The 24,224-nt window shown below is 38.2% G+C and overlaps 1 protein-coding gene across 1 annotated transcript in view; it reads right to left on the bottom strand.

Moving 5' to 3' along the window:
* Positions 1–2,793: 2,793 nt before the first annotated feature.
* Positions 2,794–24,224, bottom strand: part of LOC143859662 (uncharacterized) — a 32,317-nt gene continuing 10,886 nt past the window's right edge. The window contains exons 2-5 of the mRNA XM_077370312.1: positions 15,152–15,695; positions 12,931–13,022; positions 3,511–3,741; positions 2,794–2,876 (exon numbers count right to left, since the gene is read on the bottom strand). Of these exons, the coding sequence (XP_077226427.1) occupies positions 2,794–2,876; positions 3,511–3,741; positions 12,931–13,022; positions 15,152–15,695 (950 nt within the window). The remainder of the gene's footprint in view (positions 2,877–3,510; positions 3,742–12,930; positions 13,023–15,151; positions 15,696–24,224) is intronic.

The following is a 24,224-nucleotide window of genomic DNA, read 5'->3' as shown; positions in this document are numbered from 1 at the left end:
CGTAAATAAACTGGCCAAAAATCAACTAGTTGTTTGAGCCCCAACGTCTACTTTTCGCTACCGGCGCGGTCGACCGAGCCTGCCGCGGTCGCCCGACAAGGGTTTCCTGGACTTTTTTTTTGGTCCAGATTCCTATCCGTAGTCGGCCGGACCTATGGAGGTCGACCGGCCCGACCATGCTAGTTTGCCTCCGGATTTCCAGAAGCACATCCATTGTCGCCCGGGCGGCCCCGGTCAACTAGCCCGCTATGTTTTTGAAAGTGCTGGATTTCTAGCCGCCTTGCCGAGGTCGCTCGGGGAACCCCGGTCCACCGGCCCTGTTTAAAATTCCATTTTAAAGTTAAAATCTTAGGGACTTTGGGCCACGGTCTTTGGGCTTTTGTCCAAGGTTTTTTAACATATTTTGGGGAATGTTGATGCTTTTCAAAAATGTTAAAATTAATTATGAAAACCATTTTGAAAACCTTTGAAAGTGTAAGTACATAAAACAAGAGGACTCCAAATACAATATAAAAATGTGTAACCTTGAGTCTTCTTGGATTGCTTGGCTCCTCCGCACTTTCTTGGACATCCTTGACTTGTGAGCGAACTTCTTCTACTTGCTTTGGCTCTTGTGACTTCCTCCATTCTTTGACAACTTCAATGGTCCATGAGGTGGTCACGAATGCTTGTTCAACTCTAAGCTTCTACTGACACTTGCTAGGCAACTTGTGGGATCTTTGACTTGAACTCTTGACTTGAACATCCTCCAATGATGATGTATTCAATGTAGGTGCAAGCTCATTGGTCCATTGTGCATGTTGATCCTCAAGCCATGTGTTGTGTTGAGTTGTCTAATGGCGATATGACTTGTCAAGTTCCTGTCTAGTACACAACACTCAAAGACAACACATTAGTTCATAAAGACTAATCAATTTAGGTTTGCTAGCATCAAAACAATGAGGTAAAGGTGAATGATTGAACCAATTGGAACCATTGGGCTTACACTACTGATGAACAATGATTTTTGATTCCCCCGGTTGGGGATGAGATGTATTTTGTATTGATCAGACATAGACATGGATCACTTCTGACTTGTTTGCTTTTACCAGCAATTGTTTGTGTTATTTGTATTGAAATAAAGAGTATTTTTGTATAAATAGACATCTGTTCTAGATGGCTATTTATAAAAAAATGCCCCTAATATAGTTCTTTAAACAACTTGGATTTTTGAGCATTTTGCATTATTAGTGAAGGCTAATCTTGATTTTGAGCATTTTGCATTATTAGAGAAGGCTAATAATGATTTTGAGCATTTTGCATTTTTTGCATTTGGCATAGTTTCTTTAATAATTTGATCATGCGTTTTGTGTTATTAGTCATATTTCTATGACTAATATTACAAAATGCTCCTAGTGTATTTATTCCCATAGACAAGAGAAAGTTAATACAGGGTAAGAAACAAAGATAGCAATTTTGAGAGGAACGACAAGCGGGTTCTTTCTGAGCTCTCTTGATCACGAGGTTATGTCTTTCTGAACATTCTTTTTCTGTACACAGAGAACCATACTGGATCTTGACTTTCTGAGACCTGTACACGGAGTACTGACATGGATCTTGATTTTCTATACTTGGAGTATTGAGCTTAATTTTCTGAGATAAGAATTCGCTGTGTTTTCCTTCAAAGTATGATTACCTTTGCTGGGCAAATGACCTGGCTGAGGAAAATGAGCTTTTCTTTTCTGAATTCCCATGTAGGGAGAAAAGCAAGGAGACTCGAATTTACTCAAACAAATGCTTTTGATTTATTTAGGTAAGTCGAACCCAAGATAGATGAGTTTAAATGTTCTTGTGCATAGGCAGTGTTCCCTACCTCTGGTTTTTATTCATGGTCCAGAGACCCTTTAGATTATTTTGAAGTATTAACTCGTCTTATTTCGGACCAAAGAATTTCTCATCTGGTCATTTCGAAAGGTATACCGTGCCAACAATTAAGTTGTCATTTGTGGATTTTCAACTTAACAGACCGTTTGCACCTTAACTTTTGCTAGAAACATGATTTTTAATTGTGTTTCTACAGGTGAGATGATCCAAATTTTTGCCTAAGCGGCGCTTTCAGGTTTTTGACTTAGCAGATCTTCAGATCTTCTTGTTCTAGACATTTAGGAAGACTTGTGGGGATCCTGAACAAGGTTTCGTGGTCTCACCAACTGTGACCGAGCCTGAAATTATCAGGTTGCCTACGTACCCCAAAGATGGATTTAGATCAGGTCCGCGTAGTTCGAGGCTTTCTACGGGGAAACTAGTTGGGTGTTTGGCTTCGCCAAATGTGACCGAACCTGAATTGATCAAGTTGCCTACGTGCCTCAAAGAGGGATTGGGATCAGGTCCGCATAGTTCGAGGCTTCTCTGTGGGGAAAAGGATCGAAAGGGGATGATTTATGTTGGCGTTGCCAAAAAGGGTGACCGAACCTGAGTTTTGCTAGGCTGCCTAATTAACCCAAAGAGGTTGGGATCAGGTCCACATAGTTCGTAGGTTGAAGGCATCTTCAAAGCGGTTTTGAATTTTTGTAGGGGAGTCATTTTAGGCTCTTCTAGGCACATGGAGGCTTTTGATATCTTTTAATTTGATCGAGGTTGGTAGGTTTGGAAATTCTATCTCCATCTTGGTCAAGAAGACCGATGGCTTTTCCGGACAGGATTTTATCAACGACGTAGGGGTCAAACCGGTTTGGTCTAAACTTTGCCCTAAGATCGAAGACATGAGTTCGGTATTATCTAAACACCACATCCCTCTCTCTGAAGGTTCACGACTTAGCTCTGCATCTTCAGTAAGTGCATCAACTCAATGATTCTGCCTTTGACAAGCTTCTGGGTGACATACGTGATGTCAAACTCTGACAACAACAACAACCAACAAGCGGTTCTGCCAATCAAGGCTGCTTTGTCAAATAGATACTTCATCGGATCCATACGAGACGAGGTAGATCCTTTGTGATAGCAAGTAGTGTCTAAGCGTTTGGGTGGCCCACATCATTGCTAGACATGTTTTCTTCACTTGCTGAGATAAGAAATTGGAATCTCTTTTCTTGTTTCTTGATCTTCTTGCGCCAACATACATCTGAGCGACGTATCCATGGTTGAAAGAAACAGAAGGAATGGTCATCCGGCGACTGCTGCTGACAGTACTGGAGGTGATAACAGACACTCTATGATCTTTTCAAAGGCTAGCTAACATTTATGGTTCCACTGCATGGACACTTTTTCTTCAGAAGCTTGAAGATTGGCTCGCACGTACTGGTAAGCTGAGTGATGAAACGGTTAAGTACTGAACTTTTCCCAAGAATCCTCTAATTTATTTTTTCGTTCGTGGATTCGGCATCTCCTAGATTGCTTTGACTTTGGCAGGGTCTACATCGATTCCCCTGTGGCTGACAAGGAAACCTAGTAGTTTTTCATAAGTGACTCCGAAAACGCATTTGGTTGGGTTAAGTCCGAGCTTGTACTTTGCAATTCTTTAGAAGAATTTACCTAGAGTGCAGATATGAATTGATCGATTCTTGGTTTTGATAATCATGTCATCAGCGTATACCTCCACTTCCTTGTGAATCTGGTCATGTAAGAGGGTAGTTGCAGCCCTTTGATACGTTGCACCAGCATTTTTTAGACCGAATGGCATCACTCTGTAGCAATAGGTCCCCCACTGCGTAGTGAACACTGTCTTGGTCTTATCTTCTGGAGCCATCTTTATCTGATTGTATCCTGAGAAACCATCCATAAAGGTGAGTAAGGCATGACCTGCTATTTATCGACGAGAACGTCCATGTGAGGCAAAGGAAACTCATCCTTTGGACTGGCTCTGTTTAGATCTCTGAAATCAACGTAGCAACGCACTCTTCCATCCTTCTTAGGCACTGGGACAATGTTTGCTAACCACTCGGGATATGTGACAACCTCTAGAAATCCTACTTTTAGCTGGTATGTCACCTCGTCTTTGATTTTAAGAAATCATTCAGGCCTCATTTTTCTCAGCTTCTGCTTCTTTGGCATAGTTTCTAGGTAGAGGGGATATGATGCTGGACAATGTCCTCACTTAATCCTGGCATATCCTTGTATGACCAGGCAAAGACTTCTTTGAATTCTTTTAACAATTTGATTAATTTTGCACGCTCTTCAGGGGATAAGGTTTTGCCAATCTTAATCTCCTGAGGGAGGGATTAAGTGCTTATGTTAATAGTTTCAAACTCATCCTCTAAAGGTTTTGCTCAACGCTACTCCTCTCGCTTGGTTAATTCCTTAACCTTGAGGGGAGTTTTGTCTGTATCTTCATTTGAGGAGGGTTGTTCGTTATATTTTAAAGCATTTACTTCAGAACAATCGAGAGACAAAAAGCGAGTACAAAGAAAGTCCTTTTATTGATCTGCAAAATACATCAGAAGAAAAACTAACTGGCGCGCCCTTGTCAGGCTCTTTTACATTTGATGCTTTTTTCAAAAAGATGAGTCAGAAACAGAAAAACAGTCTGGCTCAGAAGACAAGAAGTCTGTATTCGGAGGAGTAAGGAGTGGGATAAAAGTATCCTACCAGTTGGAGGGTTCTGCCTTACGGGCATCAATAAGCATACTCTGTGGGGAGGAATGCAAATGCTTATGCTTTCCCACTTGAAGCTACGACCTTTAAAGGGCAATATCTACCCCTAATGGGATGACGAAGTGTTTTTTCTCGAGAAGGTCTTGGATAGCATGTTTCAAGGTGAGATATTTATCGGTTTCGTGTCCCTTGCCTTGATGGTACACACAGTAATCTCCTTTGCTCCAACTTCTTTGCAATGGGCTAGGGGGCGGATAAGGTGTGAACAAGATCAACTTCTTTTCATGGAAAAGTACCCTCATGACGGTAGAAGGATTGGCAAGCAAGGGAGAAAATTTTCTTTAAGGTTTTTTATGAAGGGAAATCCTCGGGGTGCATTGCTGTATTGCTAGATAACCGGTGTTTCAGAAGCTTCTACGATTTTCTTTTCCGTGTTAACTTCTTCGAGTGGAAGGAGTTTCTTAATAATAGCCTCCAAAAAAAATTGGGTATCATCAATCCATCTATGAACCATGTGGGCCTCTATTTTGCTTTCAGTATCTATGAAGCACTTTAGACTTGCAAAGCAATGAATGACCATGTCACGCAGGGGAGGGGAGTGAGGTTCTGTTGCCTTATCCCAATTCTCTCTTGCAGAAAGAGATCCAATATTGGTGCTATCGACTGTTGCAGATCCTGAATGTCCTGGAACAGGTCTGAAGGTTCTGCCATGATGTCGAGAAGAGTTGGAGGACCAGAAGATATCAAAATTTCTACTGAAGGAGTGAGAATTGGAGAACTAGGTAGATCAAAGGTTTTCTTCAGACGAGCTTGGGTACGGGACCTGGTTTTTGACTTCTTGGGTATGATGGCTTCAAATGTATGAACTTCCTATCTGCAGATGGGAATATATACACTAGTTTTTAGACTTTTTCCATGCAAGGAAAAAGAGTTATGGAAACAATTGGAAGAGTACAAACAAAACTTTATATGTCTGACCAATTTTCACAATTTGTATAACAAGGCTTGTGCTAACCTAACTTCTAACGACATTTTTACAAAATAATTTTACAAAATTTTTTGCAAAAAAGGATAGAGAGACTTGATATCTTCTGTACAGAAAGAGTCAAAAGGCTAGTGGTTATGAACCGAGCAGAAGGAAACAGGGAGTCAAATGGCTTCTGGAGGCTCTTCATCCAAAGGGATGTGCGAGAGGAGCACTGAATAGTGGTCTGGGTGCACCTGGTCATCCTCTGAGACATGTAGAAGGATGTATTCTCTAGACCAAGGATACAAACATATCTAGTTTTGGCCATACTCATGGTAAGCTTGCTAGAGCCAGGCATCTTCCGAGAGGTCGTAGCTTGCACGGGTTCCTAACCAGCTATACCACTCAGGTTCAGTATCAAAGCGAACTTGTGGTCTCCATGACTCAAAGTTCTAAATGTAGGGCGTTGTCCAGGGACGAGGGATAACTATGCGAAGCTTGAGACATAGCCACATGTAAAGCAGAGTTGGACATCCTGTGAAAGGGAGATGAGGGTACCGAGAGACGCTATCTAACCCCTTGAAGGTTTCGGCAAGCATGGAGGGTGTTGGGTTAGCATCTAATGACAATTGGTCCACAATACTGAGAAGGGCGAGAGATGCTACAATAGATTCCTGACATAGAAGATACTTTGCCTATACACAAAGTATATAGGCTTCTTGACGACGTTGTTGGAATGCTATGTCTTCTAGGTCTCCTTCTGGGATATAGGCATCAATGAGCCTATCTTTGTAAAACCGTCTGAGGGTCCCCCGGGTCTTGTTCTAGCATGCAAAGCAGCCGAAGACATGTGAATTTGTTGATTCTAAACCCAAGTTCGGGATGGATGATGGATCCGTTTTACAGGTACTGCAAAAAGGGTACAACATTTTTCGAAAATGGGACACACAATGTGATACTGGGGAACCCAGCACTTGGTCGCTGCTTTAAGGAGGTTTCAACCTATTAGGATGGACTCATACAAGCATAAGGTTTGATCATGCTAAGTGAAATGATTGAACCATGAATAGCTTCTTGACTCATCCTAACTTTGAATCCATTCAGACATTATATCACCAGACATGGTATGTTTTGTACAGAAGATAACATTGAAATTTTCAGACAAACGAAAGAGTAAATACAATACTTATGCACATACTTTTATTTATTCACATTTCCTTTTTTGTTTTACAGTTGGGCCTGTTTACACCGGGGCCTTTAATAGGCTATTTACAAAACAGAAGACTGTAAAAGAAAAGAAAACACGGTGTTCTCTATCTTCCGTGCGGGTTGATCAACATCAGAGAGCGGTGGTCCCCTGAAGGACAACCATTCTTAGCAAGGAATAGTAGTTGATTGATACTTCATTTGTATGTGGAGTAGCAAGATCACAAGTAGGAATGGTATTTCTCCTTCTCCAATTAGAAGCAACGGTCCTGGCGAGATCATTGGAAAATTCTTGTGGAGGAAATAAGTGATCGATTGGTTCGATGAACTCTTGCTTGGCTCCGTATTGACGAATGATACTCTTCGGAATATAGAAAGAAGTATCTTTCAAACCAAGGAGCTGGATATAGGAACATCTGGGCGTTGAAAGGGCATTAGGACAATGTCGTTGAAGCTTCCAATAAATATTTTCAGCTTTCAAGCAAGACATCCATGAATACCAATCGGATACTGTCTCTTAATGTTGAAAATGCTGCCAATTATGATAATTGTAAATGGAAACATCTACCTGGTGTGGGACCCGATCCCGCGAGAGGGGTGGGGCACGAGCCGCCACGCTCTCTCTTGGTCTCTCGTACCCACGCGATTGGTGTGTGCTCTTTTACTATTGATTTTAATTCATCTTTTATGTGAACTTGGGATCACTAAGGCAATCCGAATTCCACACAAAAGAGACTGACAGAGTCGCCACCTAGATGTGGGATCTAGGCAGAAATCTAGACTCGTTACCTGGTTACAAGAATGGAAGGTATGGGGAGTTATCCACCACATGCACCATTCCTGCCCGATAATCGGTCTTCAATTCCAAAAGTTAACTCTTTTGAATTTCTTTTAAATGGCTCATTTAACTCTATGTTGGTGTGCGAACTATGTGACATGCATCCTATGATCTAATTTCAATGTAGATCCTAAATGTGTATTTTGATTTCTTAATTTGTTTGAATTCAATCTAAGTGAAAGTTCTCCTAGAATTCTAATTTCATGGAAAGTCCTAAGTGATTTAATTAAGAATTTACAAGAAAATTAATATACAAAATCCCACAATTTGTTGTGGAGCCGACTCGTGATTGGTATGCCATCAGACATCCAAGCTGCCTACGTACCTAAGCCTCACTGGGATCAGAGTCGACGTAGTTCGGTGCACCTAAGCTAAGCTACTTATGCCTAACTCATCCAAGACACCGATCTAGACTGGATTGACTGTTTCAACAGTTTTAAGAGAAGTTATTTAATTCAAGTTGAAGCTTTTATTATCCTAGGACTTCATCTAAGATGCTATATGATCCTATCTAAGACGCTATATGGTCCTATCTAAGTGCAAGACGTTCCTTAGACTAATGCAGGTTAACCTACATCCTAGGTAACTAGGTTTGTCCTAGGGAAAAAGTGAGGTGACTAATGTAACTAGATCTATGGAATGGTTGCTATCCATAGCAAACGCCCGTGATGAGGCTGGACTCCCAACTCTAGGACTCCCTAAAACCTAGGACACCACATGACGCAAATGTTCCTAAATAGGGCTCTAATGGTTCTTACGATGGAAACCGCAATCCAACGGTTCCGAAAGACATGATGTAAATTGATTCAATTTGCTGAAGTTAATGATTTTCAGATTTCAAGGATTTTAGGTTCCTAAACATCTAAGGAATACCAAAGGCTCTATGGTTCGCAAGTTTCGACCTCGAATCACAACCATGGAAGGGAATCGTGCTCTCAACCCTTGTATAATTTAGCACGTAGATTATAGTATCTTATTGCCTGGCATATTTCTCAGGATTTCCGTGGACAGTGGACCTCGGAGCCAATATCATACTATAATTTACGCACTCTAATTATGCTGGATCGATCGCAATTAGTATACGATTATGGTTACGATCTCGGCAGTTAAATTGTCACAGCATAGCCAATTTACAAAGGCAATCTATGAACCCTAAGGTTTCTGTTTCAAAAATTTAGGGATTGAATTTATGATGAAAATTTAAGGTTTTTTGGAGATTTTTACTGACTTTTGTATTGATTTGCTATTAAATTGTGCTTTAATATCATTAAGACCAGATTGTTAGGAATACACAGTAACCCTAAGTAATCGAACTCAAAATCAGTTAAACATTTTTCAATAACAAGATATGGATAATTATAGCTTACTGGAAAAATTTGATGAATTATCATTAAGATTTGATATCAATTTCTGATTTTCCAAAATTTAAATCAGATTATAGATTACGACATCAACTTGTAGCATATCAATTTCAAATTAATCCAAACTTTCACAGAATAAAGATAATCATGAGATTAGACTATTGTATGACTTTCATGAAATTTTATTACGATTTGATGCCAATTGAAATTTACACAAAAATCGGATGAAACCAAAGAATTACTTAAAAAGCAAACCTAATAGTATCCTAAAATCAAATCAAAAATTTCAGTAGATATATAATATATTATAAAATTTTCTATCAAAATTGTAAAACTTAAAAATTAAATCTCCTCCATAAAATCGATTTTTAAATAGAAAAGGGGAATTTATTTCCTAGAAATTGAAACCCATTTATTAAAATAAATTACAAAACCATATTAAAACTTTGCAAAACCAATTTAAATTTTTATCTAACATTTCAGTAACCTATGTTACTGGTTTGTAAAGAAAAATTTCAAAAATTTACTAATTTAATACGAAAAAGAATTACGGCACGTAAAACGAAAAAGCGATTAGAAAACAAATAAAATTTTTTTTTTTCAAAAAATAAATCTCATGAAAAATTCAATTTAGTATTGAAAATTAATTTTGGAGATTTTCATTAATTTTTAAAATATTTTGATATTTATTAAAAATGGTCGAAATTTAAAATAATTTAAAACCAGATTAAATAAATTCAAAAAAATCCGAAAATTTTTGGGCATTCTGGAAATCAGAACATTAGTTTGGAAATAAGATTTTATAAATTTTGGACATGGTTTGATATACTTTTGGATTCGTTCATCAAGAAATAACCCATTTCGGGGTTATTATTTGAAAATTAGAATGAAAATTAAAACAGCCAAACCGTGATTGAAAATTAAGTTTCCAATAGTATTTTATTTTATAGAAATCCCAAAAAATATCATTTTTTAAAGAAACCCACGTTTTCTAACACTTGCTTTGATAATCAGATTTAAATCCATATTGAATAAAAAAAAGAAAATCATTATTAAATGAAGGAAATTTAATTTTTGGATCAAATTTTGGATTTTGAAAACCCATAATCTATATTATAACATACTGGAATTTCAAGAAAAAATTCATTGATTTGATCTATCAAAAGTAAAACCCTAGCATGCTTTTCTACTTTTGATATTACAAAGATAAAGATCCTACCGTTGATCGCGCTCCTTGTCTCTAGGGTGCGTAGATCCGAGGTATACGCTTTGTCGCACCCTTTTATATGATGAAGAATATCCAAAGAACACTCCAATAATTCTTAATTGTGTGGTGCCTTAGAGAAGAAGGAATTCAAGAATTCTTTTTTGTGAAGAACCCTTGAGAGAGAGATCACACTTCAAGAGAAAAGAGATTTTTTTTTCTTCTTGGGAGGAGAGAGAAAAAAACGAATTTTGATCTTTTTCCAATCTTTTTTAGGATTGTTTGCTTTGATTTTTATACAAAAAAACTAGGGTTAAGAGAGAAATAGTAGTTCCCAATGTGAGAACTCTCATTTTTGGCTTGTTTCCAATTTTTCCCTCTTGCTTGCTTTCTTTCTTGTTTCCAAATTGGATTTGATTCCAATCTTAATTTATTGTCAATCAAGACATGCTATTCTTTATTCCACATTGCTTCTTTGGAAGAATACATTTTTTAAACAATCATTCTTCTTTTCCTTCTTTCCTTCTTTTCTTTTTTTTATTCTTTTTATTTTTCTTTTAACAAATATAATGTCACAACCATTGTGACATCATCAAGGTTGGATGCTCAATTCATGTGGGTCAGCCATGTGGGCCGCCCACCATGGTGGTCGACCCATCTGGGTGAACCCACATGAGCTCCATCTTTACGGGCTTTAGCCCAATGGGCCATTTCACACGGGTTTCGGGTTTTTCCGTAAAAATTCAATAAAATCTTTGTAAATTCAACATTCTATATATGGACCCAACCCATTTGACATTTATGGTGCATCCCTCACACATGATCGAACCATCTTTTTTGGGAAAATAATTTTTTGGACCAAAATGCCCCTATTTGACAATTACACATCCAAATGTGACCAAAATAACCTTAAATTGGTTCACCCCTAAAGGGAAATGTTAAAAATGTAAAGTCTTTGTGATCAAACTTCAAAAATAGAAACTTTTAAAGTTGGGTCCTTTTGATGAGCAATATCAAACATGATCATTTGGTACCCCCTGAAAATACCCAAAATGCCCTCAACACTTGGAATTTCCAAATTAAGCAAAACTCCTGAGAAATTCTAAATTTAGCAGGTTTTCCAAAATTCAGGAAATCATTCATAATCTCTCAGACATATTTCGGGGATCAAAAGAAATACACAGGAAAAGACCAAATTACCCCGAGGTGCTAGAATTTGGCGAGACTAGGGAAAACCCTGAGAAATTCTAAAAATAGCAGATTTTCAAAAATTTATGAATGGACTCAAGATTTCTTAGATACAACTTAGGGACCAAATATGATATGTTTGGAAATGTCTAAAATACCCCCGAAGTGCAAGACTAAGAGAAAATCTTGAGAGATCTAAATTTAGAAGGTTTCCCAAAACTTACGAAATTACTCATAATCCATCAGCCGTACCCTCGAGATGGTTTTGGACATATGAGAAATGATTGAAATATCCATAAGATGATGAAAATGTGGAAGCCCCAAGAGTTTCTAAAAATAGCAGCTTTTTCAAAAATTTGTAAAATCACTCAAGATTTCTCAAATATAACTCGGGGGTCAAACGAGACACATCGGGAATGACCAAAATACCCCAGCAGTGCAAAATAGGCAAAAATGAGGGAAACCTTGAAAATTCTAAAAATAACAGGTTTTTTCATTTGCTTGGAAACTTGAACTTTCATCTTTCAGAGGCCAAATGAACCCCCTAGAGACCTTCAGGATTGCGAATCTACTTCAAAACTCTCATAATGAAATGAAATTTACCCTAAAATGCATGGTTGCCTAATCTAATGCTGAATACGGATTCAAAACTCGATGATACTACCGAATCTTTTGCTTTTTAAAGCGTAGCAAAATGGGGGTGAGATGCCCCTCTTTGGTAGAGGCGACGTAGTCATCGAATACCAAAGCAAAAAGTGACAGAACCGTTTTGCGTAGCTTTAATCAACAATGGATTCACTAGACAATGCAACCTAACCTAATGCATGACCCTAGATGAAGTCCTAGAACATAATCAAGATCATTTACTCTAAACATCGTAACTTGGTGGTTCAGAATAATAAAGAACTGGATTCAATCTGGGTGTAAAAAATCATGCAACCTAGACGTGGCACCATTTTCAAACGGGCAACGACGGAAGGAGGCACCGTTCCCTGAACGGGCTCAGAGTAATCAGAGAATTAGCCTATTCGCGAGTGAGACGGGGGCTAATGGATTTAAGATTGGATTTGACAATTGAGAATGAGACTGGAAATCGCAATTTAAAAACTGGAGCACTCGATTACCGGAGAATTAGAGGCTTAAGGACTTGAGAACCGGAGAATTGAGGAACCGAATAATCAAACAATGGGTGGACTGGAGAATTGGAAGACTGGATAACTTGAAACTGGAGAATTGAAGATTTGATGAACTGAAGAATTAAAAAACTGGAGAAGTAGAAAATTTAGGGACTGGATATTTGCAGAGCTAAAAATTGGAGAACTGGATGATTAAGGGATTCAATAGTCGGATAACTGGAGAATTAAAGAACTGAGAAGTTAAAGAGCTAGTTCACTGGGAATTGTAGAACTTGATTACTGGAAAACTGGAGAGTCAAAAATTGATAATTGGTGAACTGGGGATTAGATTGGATTGACATTTTGATTGATTCAATTGGGATTGGAATTTGATCACTAGATGTTAGGACTGGAAACTGGAAACTGGAATCTTGATCTAAACATCGGGAACCGGGAATCTAGAATGAAGACATACCGGATACCTGAATTAGAGTACTGAAACACTGGATTTTCGGACACTGGAACTGGGTGTTGGAATTGGAGTGTCGAAATACTGGGAACAGGAATACGAGTACTGGAAAATAGAACACTGGAATACTGGTGATAGGGATACTGGACACTAGAACTAGGATACTGGAATATTGGATACTGGAACTAGAGACTAAAACTGGCATAGTGAAATACTGGAATTGAAACTGGATACGGGATGCTGGAACCGGAATACTGGAATTGAAACTGAATACTGGACGCTGGAACTGGAATACTGGAATTGAAACTGAATACTGGATGCTGGAACTGGAATATTAGAGTACTGGATATTGGAACTGGAATACTAGAATACTGCATATTGGAACTGGAATTTTGGAATACTGGATACTGGAACTGAAATATTGGAATACTGGATACTGGAACTGGAACTGGAATACTGGAATTAAAACTGAATACTGGATGCTGGAACTGGAATACTAGAGTACCGGATATTGGAACTGGAATACTAGAATACTGGATACTGGAACTGGAACTGGAATAGTGAAATACTGGAATTGAAACTGGATACTGGATGCTGGAACTGGAATACTGGAATTGAAACTGAATACTGGACGCTGGAACTGGAATACTGGAATTGGTGAACTAGTACTGGCGAATTAGGAATTGGTAATTGATGAACTAGTAAACTGGTTTTTGCACAAGTATATTAGCATTTTGAATTGTTTACTGAGGATGAACAAGAAAGTCTCACAGGGCTTGAAATTTCTTAGATCAAGATCTTCTTTACTGGGGATATGAATTGGGACCTCGGAATATTTGGACACTGGTACAGAGGATTCTTCTTTTGACAAGCATTCAGACAAATATTCAACTGACTGGAAGGAGATTCCGATTTTTAATGGTTCATCTTTATGAGAAACAGGCTCAACCACCATTGCATCTAAGGCCCTTCCAAGCTCAAGGTGCTTTTCTAGAGTATGATCTTCTTATGGCAACTGGTTTTTCGGATTTTTCTGCTTCTGGATTCTTCTAGAACTGACTTTGCTTAGACTGGATTTTTTTCTTAACTCCTGAAATCCTTGCCTGCGGATTAACCTAGCTCTAGAACAATTGCAGGGGGTTAGCTACACCAGGCATCTTTTACCGAGACAGCTGCAACATTTGACTAACTGGACAATGATCGACCCTACTAAAAAGGGGAAGATGGTAAAAGACACTATTGGATGAACGGGAAGTTTATGAAAGAATGAGCTAAAACGAACAAGAATGGACTGACTGGACTGATACACAGTGATGCTCCTGACTCAGTTATCGTTTTATTTGGTAAGTCTAGCCTTTCAAAGAGTAGTTTCTCAATTGATAAGCACTGGAATTTTTTTTTTTAAACAGTAATGCTCTTAGAATTTGATTACCACTCCCAGGATTGCTTGGTTTCAATGCCCCCAAGTTTCTTGGATGACATTTAAGCTTGCTCGAACTTCTTTTCTCTTCTTCAATCTTGATACCGGCTGTAACCTTCTTATAATGACTCTCTTACCGTGACCAAGTCACCTCTTCAGTGTTTTTAACTTGGCGGACCGTGTTAGCCTTAACTTTTGCCTGAATCGTCCTTTCGGATTCTCAACTCAGCAGGCTATCCCCTTAGCTTTTGCCTAAGCCGCCCTTTCGGGTTTTCAACTTAGCAGGGGAATGATCTTAAATTTTGCCTAGACCACCCTTTCAGGTTTTCAACCTAGCAAATCTTCAAACTCCATTCTTTTCTTTTTTTTCACTCTTTGTGTTTCGGGACCTAGATCATTAATTCTGAACACCGGAAGGACTTTATAGGTAGGATAAGGCTTTTCAAAGAATGGCTTAAGGTTCAATAAAGATTTCGACCGAATCTGTGAACAGGTTGCCTACGTATCCCAGGGTAGGAATCAAGTCGTGCGTAGTTCAGGGCGAATGCCCCTAGTTTGAAGATAAGTTGTTTGAAGGTTAATTGATTTTTCTTTTCTTTCTGGAATAATTGACTTCCCTTCTTTTGGAACTTGTCCCTCTTTTTTCTGAAAGGATTGAATTTTTTATTTTATTTTTTGAATCGACCGAACTCGGTTTAACCGAGCTGCCTACGTACCCCAATGTAGGGATCAGGTCTCGCGTAGTTCGGGGCGGATGCCCCTAGTTTGATGGGTTTTCAAGAAAATTTCATTCAGGCTCGAAGGGTTTGCAAACCGGTATTCTTTTGATGTAGGGTTCTGATTTTGGGATTTATTCGGCCAATGACTGGCCGAGTTCCATATAACAATACTTCCTTCTCTATCATCTTGGAGCTTGGAGTCTTGCGGTTGGAAACAATTGGTCTTCATTTGTTGCTTCATTTGATGAATCTCCTGCGCGAGGGCGGTCACTTGTCTAGAGAGATTCAGAATCAATCCTTTAGAACCCGTGGCCATGGAACTTTGAGCACGCCCATATGCCATGGAGAAGCTAGGGCTTTTGCCTTTAGAGGTAACATCAGCTGAGCCAAATATCTCATTCAATTGAACCATGATGCAACGATTCTCTTCTTTAAGCTCTTGCAATTGTTGGAGGATAAGAGCCAAGGTATCAGCAGTGGTATTGGACCGGGTATTTCTCGAGCTTTCAGCCAAAGGAGCTGACGGAGGAAGTGGTGCAGAATCTAGATCAACAACAGAAGGTTGTGGAGAGCCAGGCCTCATTTGTAATAATGAATTGATCCGGACCTGAAAAATATTAGACATGGCTATGACAGTTCCTGGAATGGAAACAAGGAATATAAAGTATAAGCTTGACATTCAAGGTGCGCTCTCTTCTTGACGATTGAAAGATAGTTATGGGTTAAACAAGCAATTGAAATGACATAATGAATCCCATAATGACTGAGACACGATGATGGCGACACGAATGCACTAGGGGATGCCCCTAGTTTAAGGGTCATGGGAATAGACTCTGAGAGGCTTATCGAAATAATCTTGTAAAAGGTTACCCCTAGAGTGAGAAGAGACCATTGATATAAACAAGATTGGATCATCTGGACCAGTTATGATCAGATCATGAGATTGCATAATCGAAAGATTGTGAGATTTTGTTCCTGCCAGTTAGGGGATGGTATGAAGATACGATCGAATCGTATGACAGAAAAATGAAAGACACACAATCAAAAGATTAGATGAGATTACATAGGATTGCTTTCAACGGGTAGATCAGGAATGACTAATCCTATGAGATCTTTGGAAATGATGGGATTTATATCCTAACCCCAAAGGGAAAGTTTTTAATCTTCGTACATTTTAACAGTGTTACCTGAAGGCATCAAACCCTAATCCTAATCTAGCGGAGTGGAGAGAGGATCTCGACTCATGACTTTGTTTTTGTACCTAAGGACCGAACGTAGCCATTGGAAGATGGACCACGGCCTAATCTAGACACAAATGGGTAGGATATCCTAAACTAGGCTCACGATGCACGTGTGTTCGTATATTATATGCATGTGTGGGTTAGTCTAAGAGTAAAGCCAAGAGTTCCCTTAGCGCGAATCCGTGCTCAATATACTGTACCAGTGTCTGGCGTATCAGTACGTGAACAAGAGATCCGTTTACGCACCATAAAGGTGCTAGGTTAAGGGTGGAATGCTTCTCTAGCACAGAGGCACCATGTGATGAAATCCCAGTCAACCATGCTAGATAACACTCCAGGTTCCTAAAATAGGATGTGTGGCATGTGAGATGCAAGGGTTTAGATGCAAGTGATGTAAGTGTGTGCAATAAGTTTGCGCAATCTATGATGCCTTCAGGTTTTGTTAGATTAAGTTTGAGTACGATGTGATGAGAAAATAAAACAAGACAGACAAACTAATCTAGCAAACATATAAGAGATAGAGTTTTTATGAGCCAGTTAAATTAAATTCAAATGAGTTATCCTTTGAAGTTTTAATGAAGTTAGGTGGTCCCCAGCAGAGTCGCCAAACTGTGGGACCCGATCCCGCGAGAGGGGTGGGGTGCGAGCCGCCACGCTCTCTCTTGGTCTCTCGTACCCACGCGATTGGCTTGTGCTCTTTTACTATTGATTTTAATTCATCTTTTATGTGAATTTGGGATCACTAAGGCAATCTGAATTCCACACAAAAGAGACTGACAGAGTCGCCGCCTAGATGTGAGATCTAGGACCCATAATTAACCAGAAATCTAGACTCGTTACCTGGTTACAATAATGGAAGGTATGGGGAGTTATCCACCACATGCACCATTCCTGCCCGATAATCGGTCTTCAATTCCAAAAGTTAACTCTTTTGAATTTCTTTTAAATGGCTCATTTAACTCTATGTTAGTGTGCGAACTATGTGACATGCATCTTATGATCTAATTTCAATGTAGATCATAAATGTGTATCTTGATTTCTTAATTTGTTTGAATTCAATCTAAGTGAAAGTTCTCCTAGAATTCTAATTTCATGGAAAGTCCTAAGTGATTTAATTAAGAATTTACAAGAAAATTAATATACAAAACCCCACAATTTGTTGTGGAGCCGACTCGTGATTGGTATGCCATCAGACATCCAAGCTGCCTACGTACCCAAGCCTCACTGGGATCAGAGTCGACGTAGTTCGGTGCACCTAAGCTAAGCTACTTATGCCTAACTCATCTAATACACCGATCTAGACTGGATTGACTGTTTCAACAGTTTTAAGAGAAGTTATTTTATTCAAGTTGAAGCTTTTATTATCCTAGGACTTCATCTAAGATGCTATATGATCCTATCTAAGACGCTATATGGTCCTATCTAAGTGCAAGACGTCCCTTAGACTAATGCAGGTTAACCTACATCCTAGGTAACTAGGTTTGTCCTAGGGAAAAAGTGAGGTGACTAATGTAACTAGATCTATGGAACGGTTGCTATCCATAGCAAACGCCCGTGATGAGGCTGGACTCCTAACTCTAGGACTCCCTAAAACTTAGGACACCACATGACGCAAATGTTCCTAAATAGGGCTCTAATGGTTGTTACGATGGAAACCGCAATCCAATGGTTCCGAAAGGCATGATGTAAATTGATACAATTTGCTGAAGTTAATGATTTTTATATTTTAAGGATTTTCAATTCCTAAACATCTAAGGAATACCAAAGGCTCTATGGTTCGCAAGTTTCGACCTCGAATCACAACCATGGAAGGGAATCGTGCTCTCAACCCTTGTATAATTTAGCACGTAGATTATAGAAGCTTATTGCCTGGCACATTTCTCAGGATTTCCGTGGACAGTGGACCTCGGAGCCAATATCATACTATAATTTACGCACTCCAATTATGCTGGATCGATCGCAATTAGTATACGATTATGGTTACGATCTCGGCAGTTAAATTGTCACAGCATAGCCAATTTACAAAGGCAATCTATGAACCCTAAGGTTTCTGTTTCAAAAAATTAGGGATTGAATTTATGATGAAAATTTAAGGTTTTTTGGAGATTTTTACTGACTTTTGTATTGATTTGCTATTAAATTGTGATTTAATATCATTAAGACCAGATTGTTAGAAATACACAGTAACCCTAAGCAATCGAACTCTAAATCAGTTAAAAATTTTCCAATAACAAGATATGATTAATTATAGCTTACTGGAATAATTTCATGAATTATCATTAAGATTTGATATTAATTTCTGATTTTTCAAAATTTAAATCAGATTATAGATTAACACATCAACTTGTAGCATATCAATTTCAAATTAATCCAAACTTTCACAGAGTAAATATAATCATGATATTAGACTATTGTATGACTTTCATGAACTTGTATTACGATTTGATGCCAATTGAAATTCACACAAAAATTGGATGAAATAAAAGAATTACTTAAAAAGCAAACCTAATAGTATTCTAAAATCAAATCAAAAATTCCAGTAGATATATAATAGATTATAAAATTTTCTATCAAAATTTTAAAACTTAAAAATTAAATTTCCTCCATAAAATCGATTTTTAAATAGAAAAGGGGAATTTGTTTCCTAGAAATTGAAACCCATTTATTAAAATAAATTTGAAAACCATATTAAAACTTTGCAAAACCAATTTAAAATTTTTATCTAACATTCCAGTAACCTAAGTTACTGGTTTGTAAAAAAAAATTTCCAAAAAGATACTAATTTAATACGAAAAAGAATTACGGCACGTAAAACGAAAAAGCTATTAGAAAACAAATATAAAAAAAAAATTTTCAAAAAACAAATCGCAAGAAAAATTCAATTTATTATTAAAAATTAATTCTAGAGAGTTTCATTAATTTTTAAAATATTTTGATATTTATTAAAAATGGCCGAAATTTAAAATAATTTAAAACCGGATTAAACAAATTCAAAAATATCCGAAAATTTTTGGATATTCTGAAAATCAAAACATTAGTTTAGAAATAAGATTTTATAAATTTTGGACATGGTTTGATATACTTTTGGATTCGTTCATCAAGAAATAACCCCTTTCGGGGTTATTATTTGAAAATTAGAATGAAAATTAAAACAACCAAACCGTGATTGAAAATTAAGTTTCCAATAGTATTTTATTTTATAGAAATCCCAAAAAATATCAGTTTTTAAAGAAACCCACTTTTTCTAACACTTGCTTTGATAATCAGATTTAAATCTATATTGAATAAAAAAAAAGAAAATCATTATTAAATGGAGGAAATTTAATTTTTGGATCAAATTTTGGATTTTGAAAACTCATAATCTATATTATAACATACTGGAATTTCAAGAAAAAATTCATTGATTTAATATATCAAAAGTAAAACCCTAGCATGCTTTTCTACTTTTGATATTACAAAGATAAAGATCCTACCGTTGATCGCGCTCCTTGTCTCTAGGGTGCGTAGATCCGAGGTATACGCTTTGTCGTACCCTTTTATATGATGAAGAATATCCAAAGAACACTCCAATAATTCTTGATTGTGTGATGCCTTGGAGAAGAAGAAGGAATTCAAGAATTCCTTTTTGTGAAGAACCCTTGAGAGAGATATCACACTTGAAGAGAAAAGAGATTTTTTTTTTCTTCTTGGGAGGAGAGAGAAAAAAACGAATTTTGATCTTTTTCCAATCTTTTTTAGGATTGTTTGCATTGATTTTTATACAAAAAAGCTAGGGTTAAGAGAGAAATAGTAGTTCCCAATGTGAGAACTCTCATTTTTGGCTTGTTTCCAATTTTCCCCTCTTGCTTGCTTTCTTTCTTGTTTCCAAATTGGATTTGATTCCTATCTTAATTTATTGTCAATCAAGACATGGTATTCTTTATTCCACACTGCTTCTTTGGAAGAAAACCTTTTTTAAGCAATCATTCCTCTTTTCCTTCTTTCCTCTTTTCTTTTTTTTATTCTTTTTATTTTTCTTTTAACAAATATGATGTCACCATTGTGACATCATCAAGGTTGGATGCTCAATTCATGTGGGTCAGTCATGTGGGGCGCCCACCATGGTGGTCGACCCATATGGGTGAACCCACATGAGCTTCATCTTTACGGGCTTTAGCCCAATGGGCCATTTCACACGGGTTTCGGGTTTTTCCGCAAAAATTCAATAAAATCTTTGTAAATTCAACATTCTATATATGGACCCAACCCATTTGACATTTATGGTGCATCCCTCATACATGATTGAACCATCTTTTTTGGGAAAATAATTTTTCGGACCAAAATGACCTTATTTGACAATTACACATCCAAATGTGACCAAAATAACCTTAAATTGGTTCACCCCTAAAGGGAAATGTTAAAAATGGAAAGTCTTTGTGATCAAACTTCAAAAATAGAAACTTTTAAAGTTGGGTCCTTTTGATGAGCAATATCAAACAGGATCATTTGGTACCCCCTGAAAATACCCAAAATGCCCTCAACACTTAGAATTTCCAAATTAAGCGAAACTCCTGAGAAATTCTAAATTTAGCAGGTTTTCCAAAATTCAGAAAATCATTCATAATCTCTCAGACATATTTCGGGGATCAAAAGAAATTGACAGGAAAAGACCAAATTACCCCGAGGTGCTAGAATTTGGCGAGACTAGGGAAAACCCTGAGAAATTCTAAAAATAGCAGATTTTCAAAAATTTATGAACGGACTCAAGATTTCTTAGACAGAACTTAGGGACCAAATATGATATGTTTGGAAATGTCTAAAATACCCCCGAAGTTCGAGACTAAGAGAAAATCTTGAGAGATCTAAATTTAGCAGGTTTCTCAAAACTTACGAAATTACTCATAATCCATCAGCCGTACCCTCGAGATGGTTTTGGACATATGAGAAATGATTGAAATATCCATAAGATGATGAAAATGTGGAAGCCCCATGAGTTTCTAAAAATAGCAGCTTTTTCAAAAATTTGTAAAATCACTCAAGATTTCTCAAATATAACTCGGGGGTCAAACGAGACACATCGGGAATGACCAAAATACCACAGCAGTGCAAAATAGGCAAAAATGAGGGAAACCTTGAAAATACTAAAAATAGCAGGTTTTTTAATTTGCTTGGAAACTTGAGCTTTCATCTTTCAGAGGCCAAAGGAACCCCCTAGAGACCTTCAGGATTGCGAATCAACTTCAAAACTCTCATAATTAAATGAAATCTACCCTAAAATGCATGGATGCCTAATCTAATGCTGAATACGGATTCAAAACTCGATGATACTACCGAATCTTTTGCTTTTTAAAGCGTAGCAAAATAGGGGTGTCTACACCTGGGTACCTGGGATGGCGATGTCAAGTTTCAAACAAAGCCAAATATAGAGGAGTATAAGGAAGCCTGTGAACTGACAATTAGGATTTTCTTGAACTTTGTCTAATCCATTCAAAGTTTTGGCTAGGATGATAGATACGAGATTGGCTCTATCAGGAACCTGATCCACTATACTAAGAATGCTGAATGACGCCTCTCCAGAGTTCTGCCTAGTGAGGTCTCCGGCGTCTATGCAGAATAAGAGAGCTCTATGCCAGGCATCTTGATAAGGAACATCATCCATATCTCGAACAGGAGAAAAGGCTTCGATCAGCTGGTTAACGAGAATACCATCTAAGGTCATGAAGTTCAAAGAATCTTGTCCTGAGACGCAGAAAAGTCGCTTGACTTGCTGTATATAACTTGGCCGGATGATAGGCCTAACAGATGACCCTTCCTCTGATACCCTGAGTAAGGTACAAAATTCCTCATAGGTGGGACAAATTTCTTCCAATCCGAATCGAAAGACATGATTGTCCTTATCCCACCATTGTGCAGCCGCTCTAAGTATATTCCAATTAACTTGAATGGAAGATAATAAAGGGAAGAACTGCTCCAATGGGAAGGGGAACCAATGACCAAAGTCGAAACTTTCCACGGAGTAAAAGTTGCGGATCCAGTCATTTAGCTCTTCCTGGTCCATGATCTACGTATATGGAAGACATAGAACAAAAATACGGTAAAACACCGGGTAAAACATTTGCTTTTCTACTTTTGTATTTTTTATTATTTTTTTTGTAATTTTTACAAATTTTCTTAAATTTTGACAGAACTTGGACAAGCGAGGGGTTGAGAGCAAAGTCTGCCCTTGAACTTTGCAAACTCGGAAAAACACCCCTAGAGAGATTGAGTTTGAATAGGGTTTAGATAAGATCTAACCCTGATCTCGAGGTGACAAATGGACAGAAGTCCGACACTTTGGTTACGACAAAGGTTTAGTTGGGTATATCTTCCGTGAGTGGTATATTCATTTGAAAGGAGCTCTAAGACGTTGGATAGAAAAAAAGGTAGACAAGATAGGTATGTCTCCAAAAGTGAAGACCACATGACCTAGATATGACTCCCAAATTATGAACAAGACACTGGTCGGAAATGGGGGTCTATCTTTCTGAAGGAAGATAAAGATAATTTGGGCAGAGCACTGTTGCTGTCTGGACCATGACAGTTGGTCAGGATGGGTCTAACCTTTGGAAAAGACTTACTTGAATTTGAGCAGAGCTCGGGTACTGTGACTATAACAATGATTATGACTGGGGTATCTTCGTACCAGAAGATGGGTTGATTCGGGCAGCGCTCCACCGCTATGGTTATAACAAATGAGTCTAACCTTTGGAAAGACTCGACTTGATTTGAGTCGGGCTCGGGTACTGCGACCATAATGATGGTTGCGACAGGTTATCTTCGTACCAGAAGATGGGTAAATTTGGGTAGAGCTTCACCGCCACAGACCATAACAGATGGCTTTGAAGTGAGTCTAACCTTTCGGGAAGACGAATTGGAATTGAGCGAAGCTCGGGTAGTGTGACCAGAATAACGGTCATGAGAGAGATTTCTTCATGCTAAAAGATGGGTTGATTTAGGCAGAGTTCCGCCGCTAATGACCATACAGAGGTCAGGGAAGGTATATTTCTGTGTGGAGAGATAAACTCAAACAGGGATTCAACCGGGATAATTGGGACAAAGCTTTGTCGTCCCAACTATGACAATTATAGGAAGGTCTATCTTTGTGTGGAGAGACAAACTTAAACAGGGGTTTAACTGGAATAACTAGTCGGGACATAGCTAGGCTCGAAGAAGCAGTAGAGCCTGATAAGGCTGAGACCAGGATGGTCTGAACATTTATTTGAGCAGAGCTCCGCCGCTTTGACCATAACGATGGTCAGGACGGGTTTGAACTTTATAAAAAGTAGAGCCTAATGAGGCTGAGACCAAGACGATCTAAACAAAGAGGTGATTTGAGGGATTGCAATAATTTTATTGAAAGCTGGGACCAGAATGAGGGTCTTTTGGTTAAGCGTATTAACCGTAAGACGAGCATCCCTCCAGGGTACAATGGTTGCTTAACCAAAGAATTCGATAGTATGGGTTTGCAAACATGACTCTGGACAAGACTAATAAAGGTTAAAAGTAACCTCTAATCTTGGGTAGAAGTAAGCTGTGACCGTTTGTGCATCAGGCTAGGATAATGACATCCCTAACAAGAATTGAGGCAACCCGGGGACACCTTTCTAGACTCACTCAACATGCCTGCGGTGGGCCAAAGGTTTAGTGTACCCCTATTTTGGATGAAGCTCACAGCTCTCGAGAGTAACTGGTAGGCTTACCTAACTCTAAGCTCAACATGTCCTTAGACAGGACAAGGTAACACCTAAGTGCATAATATGTAGGGCTATGCAGGCGATGAAGGCTTGAAGGTGCCTCTTGCCAATGTGCAGTAGTAATTCCTTGTTCAGTGTACTTGAACGCAACGGAAAGTTAGTACATCATTGTTTTAACGCCACCGCAAGAGCGACGTGCAAAGAGGTGGTGCTTT

This window comes from Tasmannia lanceolata, unplaced genomic scaffold (genome assembly GCF_043159265.1).
Source record: "Tasmannia lanceolata isolate RefF3 unplaced genomic scaffold, GAP_Taslan_0.1 ptg000035l, whole genome shotgun sequence".
In the NCBI taxonomy this organism is placed as follows: Eukaryota; Viridiplantae; Streptophyta; class Magnoliopsida; order Canellales; family Winteraceae; genus Tasmannia; species Tasmannia lanceolata.
The sequence above is the reverse complement of the archived record's forward strand: the minus strand, read 5'-3'. Positions and strand labels throughout refer to the sequence as shown.